Below are 20,284 nucleotides of genomic sequence, written 5' to 3'. Positions count from 1 at the left end.
GTACTACTAAAAAAATAGTTTATTAAATGGGATGGGGGGGGGCTTTTCTAGCAATGTGGAAGGCCTTAGGTTCAGTTTTTAGTGTTGTTTAAAAAAAATAAAGTTAGTCAGATACTAACTTGGCTAGGATTTCTCTGAAAGCACAGAAAGTCATATTCCTATAGGAAAAATTCAAGAACTTTGACTCCGTTTTGCTGTGGGTCCTTGTGCCCCTCCAACTTCCTATCCCTAGTCCCAGAATCTTTCTAGATTAGGAAGTCAGTAGATGGGGGTTTTATGAGCTGATTTTCAGTTCACAAAAGGAGTCTTCTGGACCTGGGCCCTACCCATCCCTTGCCTTAGAGCCTTTCTTTCTAGGTAGTATGTGCCTGTGTGTGTGTGTGTGTGTGTGTGTGTGTGAGAGAGAGAGAGAGAGAGAGAGAGAGAGAGAGAAATGAAGGCTGTCACAAGCCTCCACTGACACAGAGCTTACCCAACACTTTCTTGTGTGCACTCCTCAGGGTTAGTGTGTGAGCAAGGTTCTAAAAAGAGGGAGTTTCTGCATAAGTGAGTAGCAGAATAAGTGGTATAAATGAAGAAAGAGACCATGACCATGAGGACTTTAGGTATGGGAACATCATGGTTCATGGAAGAGGGGGGGAGATAAAGCTCAAGTCAAACAAGTGCTTATGAGAAAAGTGGGTTGTGAGTCTAAAGGAGAATTTATGACCAAGGTGTAAGAGATGTAAATTCCAGATTGAGTAGGCACAATATGGAACAAAGCTAAAACGGGGCTTTGATCAAGGGATGAAAGCCAAGACCCAAGAGACTTGGGGTGAGGGGACCATAATGTAGTAAAAGCCCAGTGTTCAAGCAGGCCAAGTGAATGTGGGAGGGATTGGGCCTTGGTCCCTTTGCCCTTGGCCTTCACCACATCTCCAATGACCATGGAAGCTGGGATCTTTTCCTTTTATTCTAAGTTGTTTTATTTGTTGGCTTTAGAATCCTGAGCAGAATAGCTCTCGAGCCGTACAATGAATACACTGATGATCCATTCTCTAAGAACAACTTTGTGGGGTGCGAAAGTTAGGGTAGGTCTGTAGAGATCTTGGAAATTGAGCCCGAGACCTGAAAGCTTTGGGTAGGCTGCGGAGCCTGATGATCATCAGTGGGATAAGGGAAGTGCCGATAGTCGTGGGCAAGGGAATCCGCAAAAAGTTGTCGAATATGTGACAGTGAGAACGCCCCTGAACGCAACGCTGTACAATGAAGGGGAGCGTGCGACAGTGAAGGAGAGGGGGTGGGGTGAGAGGGTGTGCCAGCATCTAGACCCACGATTCGGTCTTTGGGTGCCTCCGGCAGCGGCAGCGAGGGTGTTGGCTTGCCTGCGGCTGGCTGGGGACCTCGGTGCCAGTGCGCGCGTGTGCGCAGGGCGGAGGCCCGGGGGCTCCTCCGCGGGTGGCTGTGCCTCGGCGCGGCGGGGTGTGTGAGCGCAGGGTCTGTGAGCGCTGGCACGAGCGGCGCGCACAGCCCAGGCGGCGGGCAGCCTGGGTTATCTGAGCAGCTCCGTCTTGGGTGGCTGCGCCCAGATCTCTGAGCGGCAGCGGCGAAGGCGAAACGCGCTGACAGACTTGGGAAGAAGAGAGAAGCCAGCCCCGGGCCCTGGTGGCTGAGGCGGGAGCAGAGCATGGAACAGAGTCAGGCAGGTAAGAGCCAGAGGAGCCCGTCAGTTCTGCCGGGAAGGGTGACGGTGGGGAGGGATGGGGGTGGCCGAGGCTAGCAAGATTCCCACTCCTTTCCCGGCTTGACCCAGACGGCAATAGTAAGGGCTGGGAACCGAGGTTCTCTGGACTTTTCCCCTCCCGTTGGGCCTCCTGAGCCTTCCTTCCTGATGTCCTCCGAATCTTCTAATGAAAACTTTCCACCTAGAAAATGTGAGTTTTGTAACTTCTCTTCTCCTCTTGGCAAAAACTTGGTGTATCTTTCTTTTGGGTGTCCAGGACTAGCTCTTTCTGCTTTCTCTGCAGGCATTAAGTATTTTGCAAAACTTCCCCCAAGTTGGGAGTGTTGAGTAGGCCTTGGTTTCTAGTGGAGAGTGAGTGTGGGCGTGGACACCTAGTCTAGTGGGCAAGAAACACTGCCTAAGTCTGTGTGCACACGTGTGTAAGAATCGTGTGTATTTGGTTATGAGCACTAGTTTAAATGTGCCTAAGCTCTGCAGGGAGAAGGCCTTGTCCCCAAACTCAAGACTCTAAAGACAGGTTCAGGGAAGAGAAAGTGGCAAGGGACCAGCAGGCTCAGAAAGGGAGGAGAAACTGAAATCATCTACCCAAAAGGTGATGATTGTTCTCTATTATTTGCCTTTCTCCACCTCCCCTAGGCTTACCAGCTCACCTCTGACTGCTCCCATTAGGTGTCCTGGTATATTGGGGGGTGGGGGGAGCAGGGATCAAATACCCAAGTTTAGTTCAATACTGGGAGAGAGGGAGATAACTGGATCAGGTTCCCAGAGTTTTCCAAATAATTCAGTAGAGGTCAAGGTCTACCTCTGGCCTTTCTACCTCACTCCTCACCTTCCCCAAATCTCATTTCTCCCCCTCCCAACTCTCCCTGCTCAAGTTCCAATTCTTTCAGCTGAAAACCCAGCCTATCTCCACCTCCCAGCATGGCTTTTGCTCTAGTATCTTGGCTCAATTTCGGAGCTGTCTCCATTCTCCTCCAGGGTCTTGCCCCCACTGGGGAACCTAGGCCCCTAAGAGTGTCAACTGCCGCCTCCTTGGGCTTTTAGGGCTCTGGGCAGACCCTCCACACCAGAGGTTTAAGTAGGGAGATCAATAGCAAACAGTTGTAATGATCTAATTAATTATGGCAAAATTAAAAGCGAGTACAAAATCAATCTCTGATGGTGTTGAAGATGGAATTCAATTGAGAGCCCATCTGTGCACCCCCTCGACCGTATAAATATGCAGCCCAAGGACAGACCTAATGGCTGGGCCTTCCTGGGAACCTCTCTCCCCCTTTTTCTGTACAGAGCTTCTCTCTCACAGACTCTCTGAATCTATTTTGCCCTCTGATGCCTTCTACCCTCCCCCCCCCCCCCACCTTTCTCTGACTCCTTTACCCCAGCTCCTGAAACCAAGTTTCAGTTTTCTTACCATGCAGGCACCTCTTCCTGCCTTATGGGTCTGAGGTGCAATGCACTGGGTTGCTAGTCTCCCACAGCCCCATCCAAGCCTCCCCCTTAGCACCTCCGGAAGACTTGAAGCAGAGTAATGGGAAAATCCCTATAAGTCTGTCAAGGTTCCTCATTCCGAGTTACTCCAGATGGGACCCTGGCACTTCCCACTTAGCCAGGGGTGCCTGCGCTTACCCGTGCCTGGAAGGGGTAGGCTAGCTGATCTTCGGGTGCATGGCACAGAAAGCCAGTAGAGCAGGCTGGTATTGAGCTCCGGTTCTTTTCTTTCCTTTCCTGGAGCAGGGCTCGCATGCCTTGGCTGGCACTGCTCGCTCGGGCCAGGATAGAGAAGAGCTGTGGAACTGAGCAGGAGGCAGAGGGAAAGAGCCTTTCCTTTCCAGGTGCCTCCACCAAGCCAGATCCCAAAGTCGTCTGCCTCCCCAGCCGCCTTTTCTCTTTTCTTCTCTTTTTATGTCCTCTCCTGCTGTCCTACCTTTATCTTTTCCATAACCACATCTGGCCCGGGGCACAACTCCCTGGGGACCCTGTGTTCCCCTGAAGACCCTGTCTTCCTTCTGGGCCCAATCCGGCTAGTTCAAAATGATGTTGACAGCTAAATGCGATCGAGCGAGAGAGTGTACCTAGCAGACGTGCTGCCGCAACCAACCGCTGCAGCCGGGTTTGCGGAAAATGCGGGTTTTATTTCGGTTTCCCTGCGCCTGTTTCTGAGCAGCAAAAAAACTCCCGGGAAGGGCAAAGGAAGGTGTAAGGGGAAAGAATGAGCAACTAGGTCAATTGTGATTTTCAGTTATTGCAGTCCATATCTCCAGAGCCATAAAAATAAGACGTTTGTTTCTGTCCTCTCTCTCTCCCTCCTCCCCCGCCTCTCTTTCCCTCCCAAGGGCAGTTTTTGAGTTCCTTGCCAGTGATGCCTTGCCTCTCCCTCCTGGAAGCCTAGGCCCACTCTGAGCTCATCCTGAGTTCTCAGGTCTCTGTCTCTTTTAAGAGATCCCTCCCAGTGCCTGATACAGCTACCAATTCCTCCGAGCCTGGGGGTGGGGTGGGGGGCAGTAGGAGTAGGGAATACAGCCTGATGCCTCCCGCCCCCTTTTGCTAGGCCTCCTCACCCCGTTATTAATTGCTGTGTTGACCTGCAGGATTGATTGGTGGCCCTGCTGGAAGAGACTGCCGAGGCCTTGGCCTCAGAGCAGCCTCAGCTGAGGGTAGTGGGAGGAGGGGGAAGTACTGGATGTGGGTTCTCTCAGCCCCTCCTGGAACACAACTGTTAGCCCAAACTCTCCACCACCCTTCCATGCAGTCTGCACATACCCTTAGGATACTGGAACAAACACTCCCACAAGCTCCTCACCAACGCATGCTCTATATCCAAGGAGACATATCAAAATTTCTCAATTGATTTAGAAATTAAAAGGGTCTTCCCTCCCTTCATTAGTCAGTTTCTTCTAAGTATTTGTTAGCTAGGGGTCTAAACCCCATCACCTGAACTCCTGGACCTGGGATCCTCTCCTCTCTTTTACTTTATATCTTTTCTTTTCTAGGAACGGTAACAAAAAGTTGGGATAATCTTGGATGCAGGTGATCCTAAAAGCCTCAAACAAAATCATCCCCTCCCACCCCCCCCACCCCCGCCCCACACCCCTCAAAGAGACCTTGCCCTGGTTTGTGGGCTATTCAGTTCGCGCCTTTTGTTTCAAACTCTGGCTCGAAGAGGGTAGAGGGCAGAGATGTACAGTTAATCCGGACAGGAGTCAAACGCTGCCCACTTCCTCCCCTCCGCTCCCCTCCCCCGGCCTAAACCGTGGTCTGCGCACACAGGCTGGCGCACACAGCCTCAGCAACACCCCCCGCCGCGACCGAGGCTACTGAAAAGTGGGCTGAGAGCCCCCAGGCGTCCCAACGCTGGTCTGGGCGTCAGCGGTGAAGGCAGACGTCTACAAACCTTGGCAGGTCCCGAGAAGTCCCCTTCTCCTTTCCCGAGGCCGCTCTCCCTGTCCTGTCAGTCCCTTTCGCCCCGTGTCCCCTAACCACCACCCCCCTCCGCTCCGATCCTTTGTTTCCAGCCACCTCGCAGTCGGTCCCCCGCCTCGGTGGCCCCTGCCCTTCAGCCTCCCAGCCTCTCTGGCCGGTCTCGCGCTGCCTTACCCGGTCCGGGCTCTGGCGCGCTCTCCTCCTGCTCCTCACAAGCACACAGCTGCTGGGAGAGGAGGAAGGGAGGGCGGGCGCGCCGCGGATGGATCCGAGACAGTAGATTTGGTGTGTGCTCACAACTCCGGGGAAACTCAGCCCGGTGCTCCCGCCCCCTCCAACTTTTGCTGCGGAGCCACTCGTCCTCGCCCGCGTTGGGCCCTTCCTCTCCCCGTGTATTGGCTCTCCCCGGTTTCCAGCAGCTGGAGTTGTGAAGCCCTTTCCCAGCACTCATATCCCTTTCCACTGTTGTTGCTACCACCTGCCCCCTCCCTCCGCAGTCTCCGGGGCCTGGGGTCGCAGTGGCGGTGGCCAGTCGCACTGAGGATGTCCTGGGTCCTCCAGTACCATCTCCCTCGATCACAGGTCACAGCCCGAGGAGCCCAAGTCCTCGGGGCCGGCTGGGAAGAGGGTTAATCATTACTTCTATCGACAGTCAGCCTCACTTGGACTTTCTCACCTTGGCTTGGGAAGGAGGGGAGAGGGTAGTTGGCCAGGTGGAGACTTTGGCTTGAATCAAACCAGGCTCTTCCGGCCTTCCAGTGACAGGTTTCTTTCCAGTGCCTTCGCACCTCTTTCACGACCTCTCTGATCTTTCTTCCCTCCTCCCCCTCCTCCCCCTCTACCTCCTTTCCCATCCGCCCCGTCTGAGCTGTAGCTTTGGCAAGTGGACTGTGGGTCCTGAGAGGGCCAATTCTCTTTGTTTGGAACAAGACTGGACAGAATTTCCTTCTCTGAGTCTCTGCCAGTGGGCGGGCTCCTCCCAACGTTTTTGGTGGACTGGCAGAAGGGGACCAGACTAGAGGCCACAATTAACCTGGCTGGCTGGTGTGTGTGTGTGTGTGTGTGTGTGTGTGTGTGTGTGTGTGTGTGCAGGAAATGGGACTGGAGGAGAAGGAAAAGGAATAGAGCAGAGTGAGAAACATGAATAGGATGTGGTATGGTCAAAAGTAAAGGGCTAAAAATCCTTGTATGGAGGAAAGCAGGAAGGAGCAAAGTGAGGAATCCCACAAACCTTTGTAGAACAGAAGTTGGATGAAAAACATTATTTCCCTGCTCTGACTAAATGCTCTGATCCCTCCCTCCCCTCTTCATGGAAGGATAGGGGTTCAGAAACCTGGGCAGCTATGGACTCATCTACTATAGAAACGTTGATTTTTCCAAATGTTTCTTGGTTGGTTCCAAGAATGGACAAGTGTAAGTATCCCCATTTTACAGGTGAAAAACCGAGGCTTTAAACAGAAGCAAAGGGACTGTGTAGGCAGTGGCAACTGTGGAAGAGTGGTTCCTTTAGCTCAGTCAGGAGTACCAGGGTCTCTCTGCCTCCTCCCTTCATCTTGTTCTCTTTGGTCAGAGATCTCCACTACTCATAAACTGTGAACTTGCTGGCCTGATTTCTTCTGGATTAACTTTCTCCACCTAGCCCCCCTACTCCAGTGGTTCACCGGCAGCAGCCACCTGGCTGCCCCGTGCCATTAAGGAGGCCGCTCTGGTGGCCAAGTGGCTTGCATTGTCATTGCCCCCTCAAAGGGGCTGCGAAAGGCTGGACAGGTCGAAAGGACCTCATGTGAGAGGAAGTAGGGTTAAAGGGGGGAGGGACCAGTCAGGATAAAGGCCCTGCACGTGTGCAAGGTCTCCACAGGATCAACAGACCCGGCAGGCGGGGCTAGCTGAGAGTCAGCCCCCCCAGGGGGTGCCCAAATATTAGGAACAAAAGCGAGATGAGTGAGACCAGGAGGGAGGGAGTAAGGGAGAGAGCGAGGAAGCAGAAATTAGGGGGTCTTAGATGAAAAAAAAAAGCAAGTAGCTTTAGGGGGAATGTGCTGTGGAGTGTGAAATTGCAGCCCATGGTGCTCCATATTGTACCAGAAGCTCTTCCAAAAAGAAAAAAAAAACCATCCTCCAACGTGACCAGAGGGCTAGGCAGGGGGAGGGGCAGGGAGAGAATGGGGAAGAGGAGGGGTGAGGCCCGGCGGGAGCCGGTCAGGCGGTTCTAGAGAGGGGCCGGAGTTGGTACACGGGCTGCCCCGATCCCGCCGTCAAGGGTATGCGGTCCGGGGCGCACTGGACCCCGAGGGCAAATGGATCTCAGGAGTCCGCCCCGAGTTTGATCTTCAGAACTTTTCTTTCTTTTTGATGGCGGTGGTGGTGACTTCTAAAACTGGGAATCCTCCAGACAAGGAGCTCGGCTGCGGAGCAGCTGCTCACTTCTCTTCTCTCTTCTGTCTCTTCTTCTTTTCTTCCCTTCGGACTAGTTTTTTCTCCTTGGATTCTAAACGGATTCTCTCCCTCCCTCCCACCCACCCCCAACTTTAATGCGTTTAATTTGGTCCGCGCTGTAGGGAGCATTTCCTGGGGAGATACACTTAATTTCGGAATTTCTAATCCCCTCGCTCACAGTCCTGTCCCTAGCTCCCCGAGCTGCTCTCTGGGAGATGGAAGGAGGAAGGCAGGCCCAGGCCGCGGGGGAGGGGCACAGCTGGGATGCTCCGCTGCAACCCCAAACCTCTACTAGACAGCCCCCTCCTGTCCCCTCATCCCCTCCCCCTTCCCGCACTGCTCTGGGCTGGGTGCCTAGGCCCCGGCTCAGCGCCCAGCAGATAGAGGGGAAGTAGCCTCGCCTTTGCCTCTTCTCGCCCGGGCAGAAAGCTCTAGGCCAGGGACCTGGAAACCGGAAACCAAGCACCAGTGTCTAAAGAAGCATTGGGGAGGGGGACGGGGGGAGGTACCGAACAGGATCCATGCAAGGCAGGCACACAGATCCCGCAAAAAAAATCACTCGTGGCTTAGGGCACCTATGTATAGGTATATTGGATCGAGGATACACATTGGGGACCATTGCTTCCCAGAGACCTTCACTCAGGCGGAGCAGGCGTGGTCCAGCCCGAGACTCAAGCCCGTAAGGGAGGCGGTTGTAGTGGGGGACGCCAGGCGCCAGGCGAGCTTGGCAGGGAAGGGAGCGAAGAAGGCGAAGGAGCCGAGATCCACAAGGAAGATTTATTGGGCAGATCAGATGCACAGAGGCGGCTAATGAAGCAAATCCCGAGATGGGTATCAGAGCAACTCCCCAAAAGTTTATTTGCCTTTAAATTTCCGCAGGGAGGCGGGTGCCTTGTTTGAAGTGTAAATGCCCCTAGGTTGGGGGTGGGGTGGGGTGGAAGGGCCGCTTTGAAAACACCAGAGAGAAAAGGTTCATTTAGAGGCAGACGGAAAAGCAACCAACCCTGACAGGTTGGAGCCCTGGTTGTGTTTGGGGTTGGGTTGTTTTCTTTCTTTCTTTTTCTTTTCCCCTTCCCTCTTCTTTCTTCTTTCTTCTTGTCTTGCTTTTTTCCCCAATAACAGACACTATTGAAAGAATAAAAAGAAGAGCAGGAAAGGAGATAGAAGGAGAGATCAGTAATGAGAGAAATGTGCAAGTCAGCCCTTCATCCTAAAGCCTAGAAGAGAAGGCGTAGTGTTGGCTAACAGGTCTTCGAAATTATCAGGGAGTGTTGCTCGTTGATATATTTTTTTTTTCCTCTTTGACTTTCTAGGCCCAGGGACTTAAGGAAGAAGCTGCCAGGGGCTGGCCTTGCAGAAGGTTTGTGTCTGGTGTGAGTGTCCAGATAGTGTAGTGCTGGGAAGGGTGCACCAAGATCAGGGAGTATGCCAGAATTCTCTTGACTATTACGGTTCACCACTCCTGAGAGGTTGAACGGGAAGGAGAGGTATAGAAATGCAACTTCCAGTGCACTGTGTGCATTGCTAGTCTGCTTCTTTACAAAATGTGGAAGCACCTTCCCAATACATGAAATGTCTGTTGTCTCTGCTCACAGTATGTACAACACTGTTCCAGAAACATCTAAATCTATTTAGATTCTGCGAGAGATTCCACCCACAGGCTGGTCCCTCCCAGAGTTCAGACTTCCTAAGACTTAATTTACTGGATGGCCAACATATGAAAACCTGGGGGCAAAGACTCCTCTCTGGGCTCCTCTCTATAGGACCCTTCTTCAATGCTCCTACCTCCAATTCTGGGTTAATTACCTTCCCCAAGGAAGCCCAAGTCTGTACCAGCTATCACTCCAAAGTCTCTTGCCTCCCAGGCTGGGGACTGTACCCTTTAGGCAACAGGAACTCTTGTTTTCCTTTTTTTTCTTCCTCTCTCTCTCTCTCTCTCTCTCTCTCTCTCTCTCTCTCTCTCTCTCTCTCTCTCTCTCTCTCTCTCTCTCTCTCTCTCTCCACTCGAACTTAGTGCGAGTTCGTGGGGTTGTGAGGCCAAAGCAAACCCCGGAGCGCCATCTGCAGGCCTTGAGAGGAAGAGATTGGCCTTCGGGGTTGGACCCAGCACCTTCAATTCAGGGAATCTTGCTTCGCAGCCCAAAGGAAGTGCGGACAGAGGCTGGGATGGGATGACGGGGTTGGCGGGGGGGGGGGGGGGGGGGGGGGCGAGGGGGGGGGGAGAAAGGGAATTATTTTCGTCTCTCGAAGTCACTCTGTAGATGGAAAAAAGCAGACCCGGCTCAGTACAATCAGAAGGGAGGGCAAATGCCAGGACCCAGCCCTCAGTGGGAAGCTCAAAGCCCTTTGAGGCTGAGCCTGATGTAAAACCCACCCAAGGAGTAAAGAGAACCAAGAAAAACTAGGGTCCGAGATGCCCAGTAGGAGTCAGGCTGTGACAAGCGGGTGCGGTCCTGGAGCCTATCTAGTGTCCAGGCTTTGGCCAAAGGGACAGCGGCACGAGTCCTAGGCCCTTCTTCCAGGTGCCAGGAGCTGCAGACAGGAGCAGACGGCGCCCCAAACCCAGCAGCCCGAGCGCAGCGCAGCTCGAGCTTCCCCGAGCCGCCCTCTCGTAGACCCAGGGAAGCGGGAGGAGGGAGCAAAGGAGGGAGAGAGAGTTAAAACATCAGCTGAAGTGCCAAGATGATTTATGAGACGAGGGAAAATATTTCATAAAGATCTCCCGGATATTCTGTACTTAACCAGTTAGAAGACAAAGGGCTTCTCCTGCCTAGTGTGCGCGAGCGGACCCCAGCGAGCCAGGGAGCGGGTGCCGGCGAGAGCTGCGGAGGCCCGGCCCGCGGCTCGGGTAGGAGTGGGGCCAAGGCCGGCGTGCTGCGCTTGCGGCGGCGCTCGCTCGGGATCCGCAGAGCGAGAAGCAGGCGGCGCTCAGCGGGGTCGCAGCCTCCTCTTCTTCCCAGCCGGGGAGAAGGAACCTTGAACACGCCTTGGTCTCCCGCATCCTTTGCAGCCAGCGACCAGCAGTTCCGCACGGGCTTGAGATTCCCAATCCTTCTCCCCAGTTACTCGAGGGTCCAGGAAGGAGTGCAGTCTCCCCCTAGGTTCTCCTCCGCCCATCGGGTGGGTCCCACCAAAGCAGGTGGGTCCTTGCCAGAGGCCTCTAGCGGGGTTCTGCTTTGACCCAGGAAAAGCCAGAGAATGAGGGGTCCTAACCACGTGTGGAACAGCAGAGGACCAACTGCTGGGCACTTTGTCCTGGAACGGGAATTGAGGGTGCGAGGATTGGAGGGTATCAAGGGAGGGAAAGGCGAAAAGGGAAGGATCAGAGACCGAGAGGGAGGGAAGAAGAACCTGGAAGGAACGGAAGGGAACTCAAGAGCCAAGGGTAGTCGGGTTAGGACTTGAGGTGCCGACCGGGCCCGGGGCGGAGCGGCTCCTGCGGGCGGGCGGGCACTGGCCGGTGGATGGCAGGGCTTGGGCGAGTTGGGACTGAGAAGCCCGGCTCCAGTGCGAGGCGCGCGAGGCGGCCTTCGCTGGTAGCCTGAATATTCATTAGACTGGCCCCGCTTTATCCTTATCTAACGTTTATCTTATCGGCGAGTTTCGTTTCTCCGAGTAGTTTTAATCTCGGGCTCTCATTCCTCCTCTTCCCCCCCCCCCCCCGCACCCCCAGCCCGCTCCTCTCCCTCCCTCTTCCTTCGCCCCTAGCTCCCTCCCTCCCTCCCGTTTCCCCCACCCCTGCCCTCCCTTCGCCAGCACCGGAGTGACAGGCGCGGGGCCCTCCTCGCCGAAGCTCGGGGCTCCGGCGCTGGCGAATCACAGAGTGGTGGAATCTATTGCCTTTGTCTGACAAGTCATCCATCTCCCGGCGCGGGGAGGGGGAGGGGGTCTGGAGGGGGCTTTGCAGCTTTTAGAGAGACACACACCGGGAGCCGAGGCTCCAGTCTCCGGCCGAGTCTTCTCGCCGCCGCAACCCACCTGGGGCCAGCCTAGCGCCGCCAGCGCCGCTTGGCTCCCTCCCTCCCGGCCCCACGGCCGCCGCGGCGCGCGTCTGCCTCTTCTGGGGGCGGGGGCCGGCTCGCGCGCTCCCCTCCCGCAGGCGTCCGCTCGGACATCCCGGGGATTGCTACTTCTCTGCCAACTTCGCCAACTCGTCGTCACTTGGAGCGGCCCAGCTCCCCTCCCGGCGCCCTCGGGCCACCCTCGCCCAGCGCCTTCTTCCAATCAACGCCTCTCAGATGACCAGGTTCCAGGGGGAGCGGAGCTAGCGGCCTTCCCTGCTCGGCCTCAGCCCTGGTCCCAAGCTGCTGTGCGAGCCATGAGCCCCCAGTTCCCCTTAGCCCTGCCCGTCACCCCGGGACCGCTCTATTGACCGCCCAGCCCCGCGTCCCGACGCTGGGAAGTTGCGGCCACTGCGGTTGCAAGCCCCGGCGGGCCGGGGGAGGGGGGGGAGACCCGGCGGGGAGCGCAGCACCGCGTCCCCGGTCCCCGCGCGCCCCGCAGTAGCCGGGCGCCCGCTTACCCTTCCTCCCCCACCGTCCTTCCCTTTTCTCCTCAAGTCCTGAAGTTGAGTTTGCGAGGCGACACGGCGGCGGCGGCCGCGCTGCTCCCGCTTCTCTGCCTCCCCATGGATATGCACTGCAAAGCCGACCCCTTCTCCGCGATGCACCGTGAGTACCGGCGCCCGGCTCCTGTCCCCTTGTCGCGCGGTTCCAACCCTGTCTAGCCTCCCGCGCGGCCCGGTCCCCAGCGCTTTCTCCAGGTCCCCCCCTTTCGTTCTTCCTCTTTCTCTCATATGGTGTTGCGTGTGCTTTCAAGCAGTCTCTCTCGCTCTGTCTTTTGCCCTCTGTATCCATGCATGTCCCTCTGCCTGCCTTCCTACCTTCCCTGGTTCTCACCACCTGCTTTGCTTTTTTCACCTGTTTTTCCTTAGGTCGAGGGATCCACAGCCCTGGGCCCTAGCTCCAGTCATTCGCTCTCTAGTCAGCTCTTAATCTTGGGTTGGAAAACTAATTGGCAGGCAGTTTTCAGGGTGTTGTGTGAGTGTATTTTCTCCCTATCTCTGCCTCCTCCCTTCCCTATATTTCCTCCCCACCCCTACCTTATTAAAACTTAAGAGTTGTGAGGGTTCACCATGAGACTTCTAGTCCGGGCAACCCCTGTGTCAGGACAATTGGGCTAGAAGAGCATGGGGGTGGGGTGCCCCCTTCTGACCCTCAGCTCTCAGTATCTCTTGGCCTTTCCAGCCTAGTCAAGGCTTCTTGGGAGTTGATTTGAACTACTTCCTTCCTCTTTCTTGTCCATCGCCCTTTCCTCTCCTCCTTTCCTTCTCTTTTGAGTTGTGAATCTGAGGTTGGCAGAAGGGGATGGTTGGTCACTTTTCCCTGCCTCTGCCCTGGGAGATGCTCTAAAAACAAAGAGGAATTCCAAGAAGAAATCGAAGTCCGGGAGAGAGCAGCTATGCAAGCCTTCCAAGCTTGTCCCTAGGCAGAGTTGGGCTCCGGTCTCAGTTTTGGAGACTCCTTGCTGGCCATCTACTCCTTGTTGAGGATCAAGCAGCCAGGCCCCTTGCCAGGGGGTCAGCAAAGAGAATAACCAACGGGGAAAGAACAAAAGGAAGGCAAATGCCAATGCTGAGGGAAAAGGAAAAATAAATCAAAACAAGAGGAAGGAAATCAAAGAAAATGGAAAGGATTTTATAGAAAAAAAAGGAGAGAATAGAAAAATAGAGGAAAGGGAGAAATATTTCATACAATTAGAATTTAATTCTTGTCATGTCTTAGCTTGGAAAACTATATGTGAAATTTTTTTAAAAGCAGGCTATTCAAAAAATAGGGTTCTAAATAGAAAACTCCTCCCTATCTGTAGATTAATAATTAAGAATAATTTGTAACTTTTCACAAGGAAACTTTTTTAGACCTGGTTCCTATGTGTGCTTGAGACAAGACAGTCAAGCAGAGAGTGCTATGTTTGTCTGTAAGGGATGAATGTAGCCTTACAGGGGAATATATACATTTTTAAATCCTGGGATAAATACATTTCCCTAAATATTTCTCAGCATATCAGCACAAGAAACCCCACCCGGGCTTCAAGCCGCCGCAGATCTCCGCCAGCCACCCGGTTGGAAAGCCAGGGTCCTTTTCGGAGAGAGTAGAGCTGGGTCTGCACACGGTGCTGGTCCAGACCGCAGCCTCCAGGCCGGCTACCACTGCTCTGGCTCTCCTCTCCTGCGGATTGCTCCGGTGGTCCTTCGAGTGGCCGCCCACTGGGAGTCACTTTGAAACCTAAAAGGGAACAAGGACAGTAGAAGGTGGTCAGAAGAAGGCGAGAGCGCGGCAGAGCGCGGGCCCACGGGCCCGAGGTCTGGCCTGCGAGCCGCCGCGGCCCAGATCGGCGCCGGTGGCAGTGGTGCATCTTAAGCCCGACTCAACGTGGGTCCTCCGGGAGGATCACTGGCCCTGGATTCTTACCATGCTTCTTCCAATCCCCACCCCTTAGATTGGGGCAGAGGGGCCGTGCGGAGAGCCTGGGGAGGCTGAATTATTCATCTTTAATCTGCCCGCAGCTGCCGCCTTTTCATACTGGTAACGCGAGTTCTCCCGGGGCCTAAATTATTGATGGTCGAGGTTTGGAAGGAGTGGAGGGGTGAAGAGTGGGAATGGAAATGGGGAGACTACAGGGGTAGGGGGCCAAGTAAGAGGTTTCAACCGCTGCGAGCCGCCTGATCCAGAGGTCCCTGCCCAGGGGTTTTGCCCAGGCTTGCTCTTGGTCGCCCCAGAAGAGGCGGGAGACAAGTGAAGGGGCATAGGATGTTCCCGCTTTCCCCGAAATTGACTGGAGGCTAGCAGGACAGAGCCTGCAGGTTGCTGGCCTGGTAGGACCCGACTCGTTGGCTAGAAGTCTGATCGTCTGGATTGATCAGTAACTGAGCTCGCAGGTTGATCATTCTGGGTGCAGGATTTCCAGGCTGCTGTGTGGCCAGGGAGAATGGGGCACAGGGTCGTGCCCTGGGACCTGGCGCCTGGTGGCCTCTTTGCCCCCCAAGGCTGGGTGCGCACGGGCGCCTTGGGTTGCATTGGAAATCCAGGGCTTGCTCTCAGTCCGGAGGACTCGTCTTTGCTGTTCGGTTTCCCGGCTGGCCACCGAGGTCTGGGAGATGAGACCGATCTGACTGGCTTGGGCCGGTGCAGGGGGTGCCCATGAGTTCTGTGTCGTGCCGCCAGCACTAGACGGTGGATCCAAAGCCTGGCGCACCGCGGCTGGCCACCGAACCTCCGCAGCCTGCTTTTCTTTTTTCTTTTTTTTCTTGCTGCTGCCACCGCCAGCCGCACCGCTGGCTCGGCCGGTCCCAGTCTCTAAGCTCGGCAAATCCCCCAGCCACTACCTCTTCTGTCTTCCCCTTCAAACCTGATTTTCTTTCCACTTTTGATTTTAGAGAGGGGAAGGGGAAACTATAAGCTTCTCATTTCTATGACAGAAAACGCAAAGAATCAAACAGGGAAAGATGTAGAATTCCAATTCAAAATAAATACAGGGAAGAGGCAGGAAGCACTGGTGTGTGTGTGTGTGTGTGTGTGTGTGTGTGTGTGTGTGTGTGTGTGTGTCTCACGGCCTCTCTCAGTGCTCGCGGCTATGCTGAGTAGACTCAGGTGGACCCTGAAACCCCCAAATCAAAACCACCTCTCAGCCCTCGCACGCAGCGAATATGCCTCTCGCTAGCGGCCGGTGCAGTCGGCATCTCGCTGCGCACTAGTTCCGTGCGCAGCCAGGCCTTTTCTCTCCCCGTTCCCTGCATTCATTCCCGCTGACATTAATTCCCCCCGGGCCCGCTCTCCCTCTTTCTCTTCTTCCTCTCTCCTGGCTTCTCCTGCCTTCACTTCGTCCCCGGTGTCCTATTCTTTCCCCTCCCTCCCCCAGCGCCTGCGCTTCCGTGTCTCCACCGTCCGCGGGTTCCAATCTCCACTCCCCTACCTTTCTTTGAGAGTTCGGGAACATTTCCCCCCTCAGCCCTGCCAGCTCCTTTCGCACGTCCCGGGCCTCGGACCCTGACTAATGACCGGTCCCCTACTGTGTGTGGGGTGTTGTGTTTTTTTCTTGTCTCTCCCCAGCAGGGCACGGGGGTGTGAACCAGCTCGGGGGGGTGTTTGTGAACGGCCGGCCCCTCCCCGACGTGGTGAGGCAGCGCATCGTGGAGTTGGCCCACCAGGGCGTGCGGCCCTGTGACATCTCGCGGCAGCTGCGGGTCAGCCACGGCTGTGTCAGCAAAATCCTGGGCAGGTGAGGGCCGTGAGCCGTCCCTGGAGACGCCCTGACTCCTTCCCTGCCAAGGACTGGGATTTAAGTTACCCGGAGCCAAGCGGGAGAGGGAAACTTCCAAGTGGAAGAGATCGAAAGAAAGACTCCATTGGGAAAGGGCATTCAAACGGTGGCCAGCCTCAGGAGGGAGGGTGGATTAGGGATTACTTAACGCCTTTTCTAGGGCTCATGCGGGAAGGCAGCCCTATAGGACGCTTCCTACATGGAGAGCTGTTTCTCCCAGCCTGTTAATGTGGGAAGGGGTTGGAGGAAGCCGGTTGGAACAGAACAGGTTTCCAAGGAGGTGGAAAGGTAGCACTGGGGAGGTCAAAAGTGGGTCCTAGTTGCCTAAGAGGCTCTGTCCTCTCTAGGCAAGGGCTGGAGGTAGTGTCTCAGCCCTGGTCAGTGAGAGACCTCCAAGGGCCCTTCCTCCCTCCTTCCCAAATGGAAGCCACTTCTAATCCATGTGCACCCAGCTCCTGGAGTGGCTGCATTTCAAGAGGGAGGTGCCCCCTAGTTCTTCCCCTCATCGTCTCCATCATCCCTCACCCTAGCCAAGCACCCTCTGGAAAGTCAGCTCAGCCACACTGGGCCTTTGGGGCAGGAGAGTGGCTTAGCAGCTTTGAAGCCTGCAGCCCCCCTGCCTCTGCCCACTTCTTGCTGATCCCGCCGGCCTTCCCTGGGCGCAGGTACTACGAGACTGGCAGCATCAAGCCTGGTGTGATTGGTGGCTCCAAGCCCAAGGTGGCAACGCCCAAAGTGGTGGACAAGATTGCTGAATACAAACGACAGAACCCAACTATGTTCGCCTGGGAGATCCGTGACCGGCTCCTGGCTGAAGGCATCTGTGACAACGACACTGTGCCCAGCGTCTCTTCCATCAACAGGTGAGCAAGCTCCCAGGGCTCCCAGCTCCTAGGACCCTGGTGCTTTTTGCTCTTGGTACAGTCTCCACCCCTTCCTTCTAGCCCCCAGCCTGAAGTCCTTTGGGCAGGGAGAGAGGACCTGGAAAGCAGATAGATAGACAGACAGACAGGACTGTCTCCAGTTCCGAGCTGGGCATTCCCTGCCAGGCTTTTCCCGCCAGCATCCTGGAAATGAATCCAAGTGTTTGTGGTAATTAAGACTCCAAGATTACGCGCCTCGGGATCTAGAGACAATCACAGCTCATAGCAAAGCCTTTAAAATGACCAGTGTCTATTCATTGCCTCCAAACAGACTTCCTTTTCTAAAGGCATGTGCCCTTCCCCAGGGGTAGCCGCTGGCCCTGGCTCCCTCACCCTCTCAGCCAACTCCCACAAAGCTTACCTCCCAGGAGCCCAGTCTTGCTAGCCAGCTTCACACAAACTTCCGGCCTAGAAGTACTGGCATCCAGGTCTGAGAAGCAAATGCCAACCACCAGCCAGCAATTGGCAGGGAGTAGAAGAAGAGCTAGCAAGAAGTGGGATACCAGGCAAGGAGGAAAAGCTGGGACCCTGAGATTGACCCTTGGAAGGTGCTCCTACCACCTAGAATGTCTATCTCAAGGCTGAAGTTTGCGCTGACAACCGGCTCAGGCAGGTGAAGATAACACAGGCTTACTTGAGTCAACTCAACTTACAGGATAGTTATGTCTCTTAATCCCAAGCCACTCTAATGTGCTACCTGGGAGAACACATGGGCATGTTCCATGTGTGTGCGCACATGCACACACTTTTCCCAGCCAATGTGCCAAAGTGCCTATCCGTGGTTATTATGAGACACACAAGCAGTATTTGGATCCAGGTATCCAGGTGCCTTTACAATTGCAGAACTATACAACCACGTATCTGAAGAATCTGCACAAGTCAGACACCAGTCAGAAGCAAATTGATTCCTCCCCCCATTCTGAAGCACCCGTAAAAGAGAAAAAGGATAAGAGTTGCATACCCTGTTATTCTTTGCACTCCTCATAGTCTCATTATCAGGACAACTAATAATTCAGATGATGCCTTTTTCTGAAACTGGCATCACCTGTCACATTTTTTTAATATTTTGCAAATGATATGGAATTATCCCAAATCATCCTGAAAACAGCAGGTAAAATTAGCTGGTAGAATGTACCTTGGCTAAAGAAGATTCCCTGTGCCACACTCATGCTGTTACGTACTGCGAGGCGACCTCAGAAATTATCCCAGTGTGTGCCATCTGTATTAAAATGGTTATTCAGTTATGAACAGGGTAACATAATACTGATCAGCTAATTATACACCCTCTGAAACCCTCAAGCTCCCTGGGCTTGGCTCAGCCAGGTATTGAAAACATGGTGGTTTGACATTCAGAAGACTAGGTGGTTTGAAAAAGGAATAAGTGTTTTGCATTTCAAAGTCAGAAGGAGGCTGGGGAAGCTCAGTGGATGAGGCAATTAATGAGTAGAAAGGATAAAGTATTGTTTTCTGAGCCATTCAGAAACTTTGTCTCCTGACCAGCAGATAGACCTGAGGTCTTAGGAGGAAAGCAGCTACTTGGTCTTAGGCCAAGTAGCTAAGGAGCTATGGTGCTGGACTGGGAGCAATAGTGCTGTGGAGAACATTTTTGAGAAATGCTTGTTGTCGGTGATGGTATCTGCAAGCTTTTGGGGGAATCTAAGAGAAACATAGTTATGGTGATTTGTTTGTCTTGAATGAGGTGGAGTGGCGCAATAAGGTAGGTGTGGCGGCAGCCTTGCTAGCACTTCCCTTGTACCTTCTCCCTCTCAAACATACCCTGTCACTGGAAACATTGTTGGAAGCTGTCTTAGACACAAGTTTGGGGATGTTTCAACCTGAAAATCATGAAGAGCAGGGGACTGGCAACCCCAAGACTGAGCTCCAGAGGTGTTGAGGTGACCCACCAGAATTTGGAGAAAGTAGACAAGTGAGCCACCAGTGAGCTATGCATGATGGAAAGAATTGTTTCTGCTTGGCAGCCACAGAATCTTCCCAGCACAGAGTCCTAGCACTTGAGGGGCATAGAGACTTCCTTTGGGTGCAGAGAAATAGTCATCTGTGGGTAGGTGTTGCTAGAGAAAGACAGGGAATGGTGAAGTGGATCCTGGAAACCAGTGGCAGCATAGGCAGCCAGCCCTGGCCCCCACAGTTAAGCTTTGGGCAGGACCCGCTATGCCTCATATTTTGGAAAGACTTCTGGTGCTTCCAAGCTACCAAGATGCACCTAGACACTCCCTTCGTAGCATCATTCCTGTAGATGTTTCGTTCTAATGGGGAAGGTTTATTGGAGGTGTTTTTCCTCTTAATGCCAGATAAAAGCAGGGCGTTTCTACAAGTGCTGGTTATGCCAGCAATGATTGTTCTTTCTCAGTATAGGAAGAACCTGGAGAATTTTCTCTGTGCAGAAATAGGATCACTTGAAAACAGGGAGTTTCTGAGTTTGGGGCTTTCATTTTGGTGAGTTGTACACTTAGGTTGGGTCCTTTGTAACAGTTATGAGTAAAAGTGTACAGGAGCTGGAGTTGGCAAAAAAGGAAGTCCACACATGCTCACTTACCTGAGCCAAAGGTTTTCATCTTTTCCTTCCCAAAACAGATGCTGTTGCCGCACTTAAAATATGCTATTATGAGCCGGGCGCTGGTGGCTCATGCCTGTAATCCTAGCTACTCAGGAGGCTGAGATCGGAGGATCACGGTTCAAAGCCAGCCCGGGCAGGAGAGACCGTGAGACTCCTATCTCCAATAAACCACCACAAAACCGGAAGTGGCGCTGTAGCTCAAGTGGTAGAGCGCTCGCCTTGAGCTGAAGAGCTGAGGGACAGCGCCCAGGCCCAGAGTTCAAGCCCCATGACGGACAAAAAATAAAAAGAAAAAAAAATATGTTATTATGGCTGCAAACTAAATTGCTTTTCATACTTTAGAAATGGTTTTGACATTTTCTGATCCTATCGTGATAAAGGCTTGGCGGTTCAATCTCTATTCCTTACTAGCAAATCCTCATAGAAATGCCTCTGAGCCAAAAGATTGGGTCAAGAAGGCCTCCCCACTTCCAGAGACCACTTTCTAAAATCCTGAGAGTTGACTGGGTTACTTAGCCTATGGAATTTACCCAAATCATTCTAAATATCTGATTACTGATCGCTGAGCATGGAGTTGACAGCTCTTCATCTTTGTATAGCACTGCTGTGGTGGGCAAGTGTTTATAAATAGGTGATTTCAGATTGAAACCTGGTGTGGGAAATGGCCCGGAATGGGGAAGAGATGGAGGGAGATCCATGCACTGAAAGGGGAAAAGTCACCTAGTTACATGGCTGAGCAATTGACTAGGCAGGAAGGATTTCTCTCATTATATACCAGTCTTCAAGTTTGGTCACTGCTCTGGATAGAGCAATAGTTCCTTCAAAAGAACAGTATCAACTCCAGATGGAGTCAGGGATTACTGATGATCCTCTGAGGGTATAGTC

General features: G+C 53.8%; 1 protein-coding gene across 6 annotated transcripts in view; it reads left to right on the top strand.

The window, feature by feature from the left end:
* Positions 1 to 1,059: 1,059 nt before the first annotated feature.
* The window catches only part of Pax2 (paired box 2), a 92,376-nt gene continuing 73,151 nt past the window's right edge, over positions 1,060 to 20,284 (top strand). Inside the window, exons 1-4 of one of the 6 annotated variants that reach the window (XM_042689321.1) lie at positions 1,060 to 1,685; positions 12,139 to 12,249; positions 15,688 to 15,856; positions 16,564 to 16,761. In XM_042689321.1, the coding sequence (XP_042545255.1) occupies positions 1,667 to 1,685; positions 12,139 to 12,249; positions 15,688 to 15,856; positions 16,564 to 16,761 (497 nt within the window). In that variant the 5' untranslated portion in view covers positions 1,060 to 1,666. Of the gene's footprint in view, positions 1,686 to 11,683; positions 11,889 to 12,138; positions 12,250 to 15,687; positions 15,857 to 16,563; positions 16,762 to 20,284 lie in introns of those variants that run through there. The other 5 variants (XM_042689320.1, XM_042689319.1, XM_042689323.1 and 2 more) reach the window with 5 other exon arrangements.

Source organism: Dipodomys spectabilis, unplaced genomic scaffold, assembly GCF_019054845.1.
Source record: "Dipodomys spectabilis isolate Male_0828 unplaced genomic scaffold, ASM1905484v1 ptg000125l, whole genome shotgun sequence".
In the NCBI taxonomy this organism is placed as follows: Eukaryota; Metazoa; Chordata; class Mammalia; order Rodentia; family Heteromyidae; genus Dipodomys; species Dipodomys spectabilis.
This window is presented reverse-complemented; position numbering and strand designations above follow the sequence as displayed.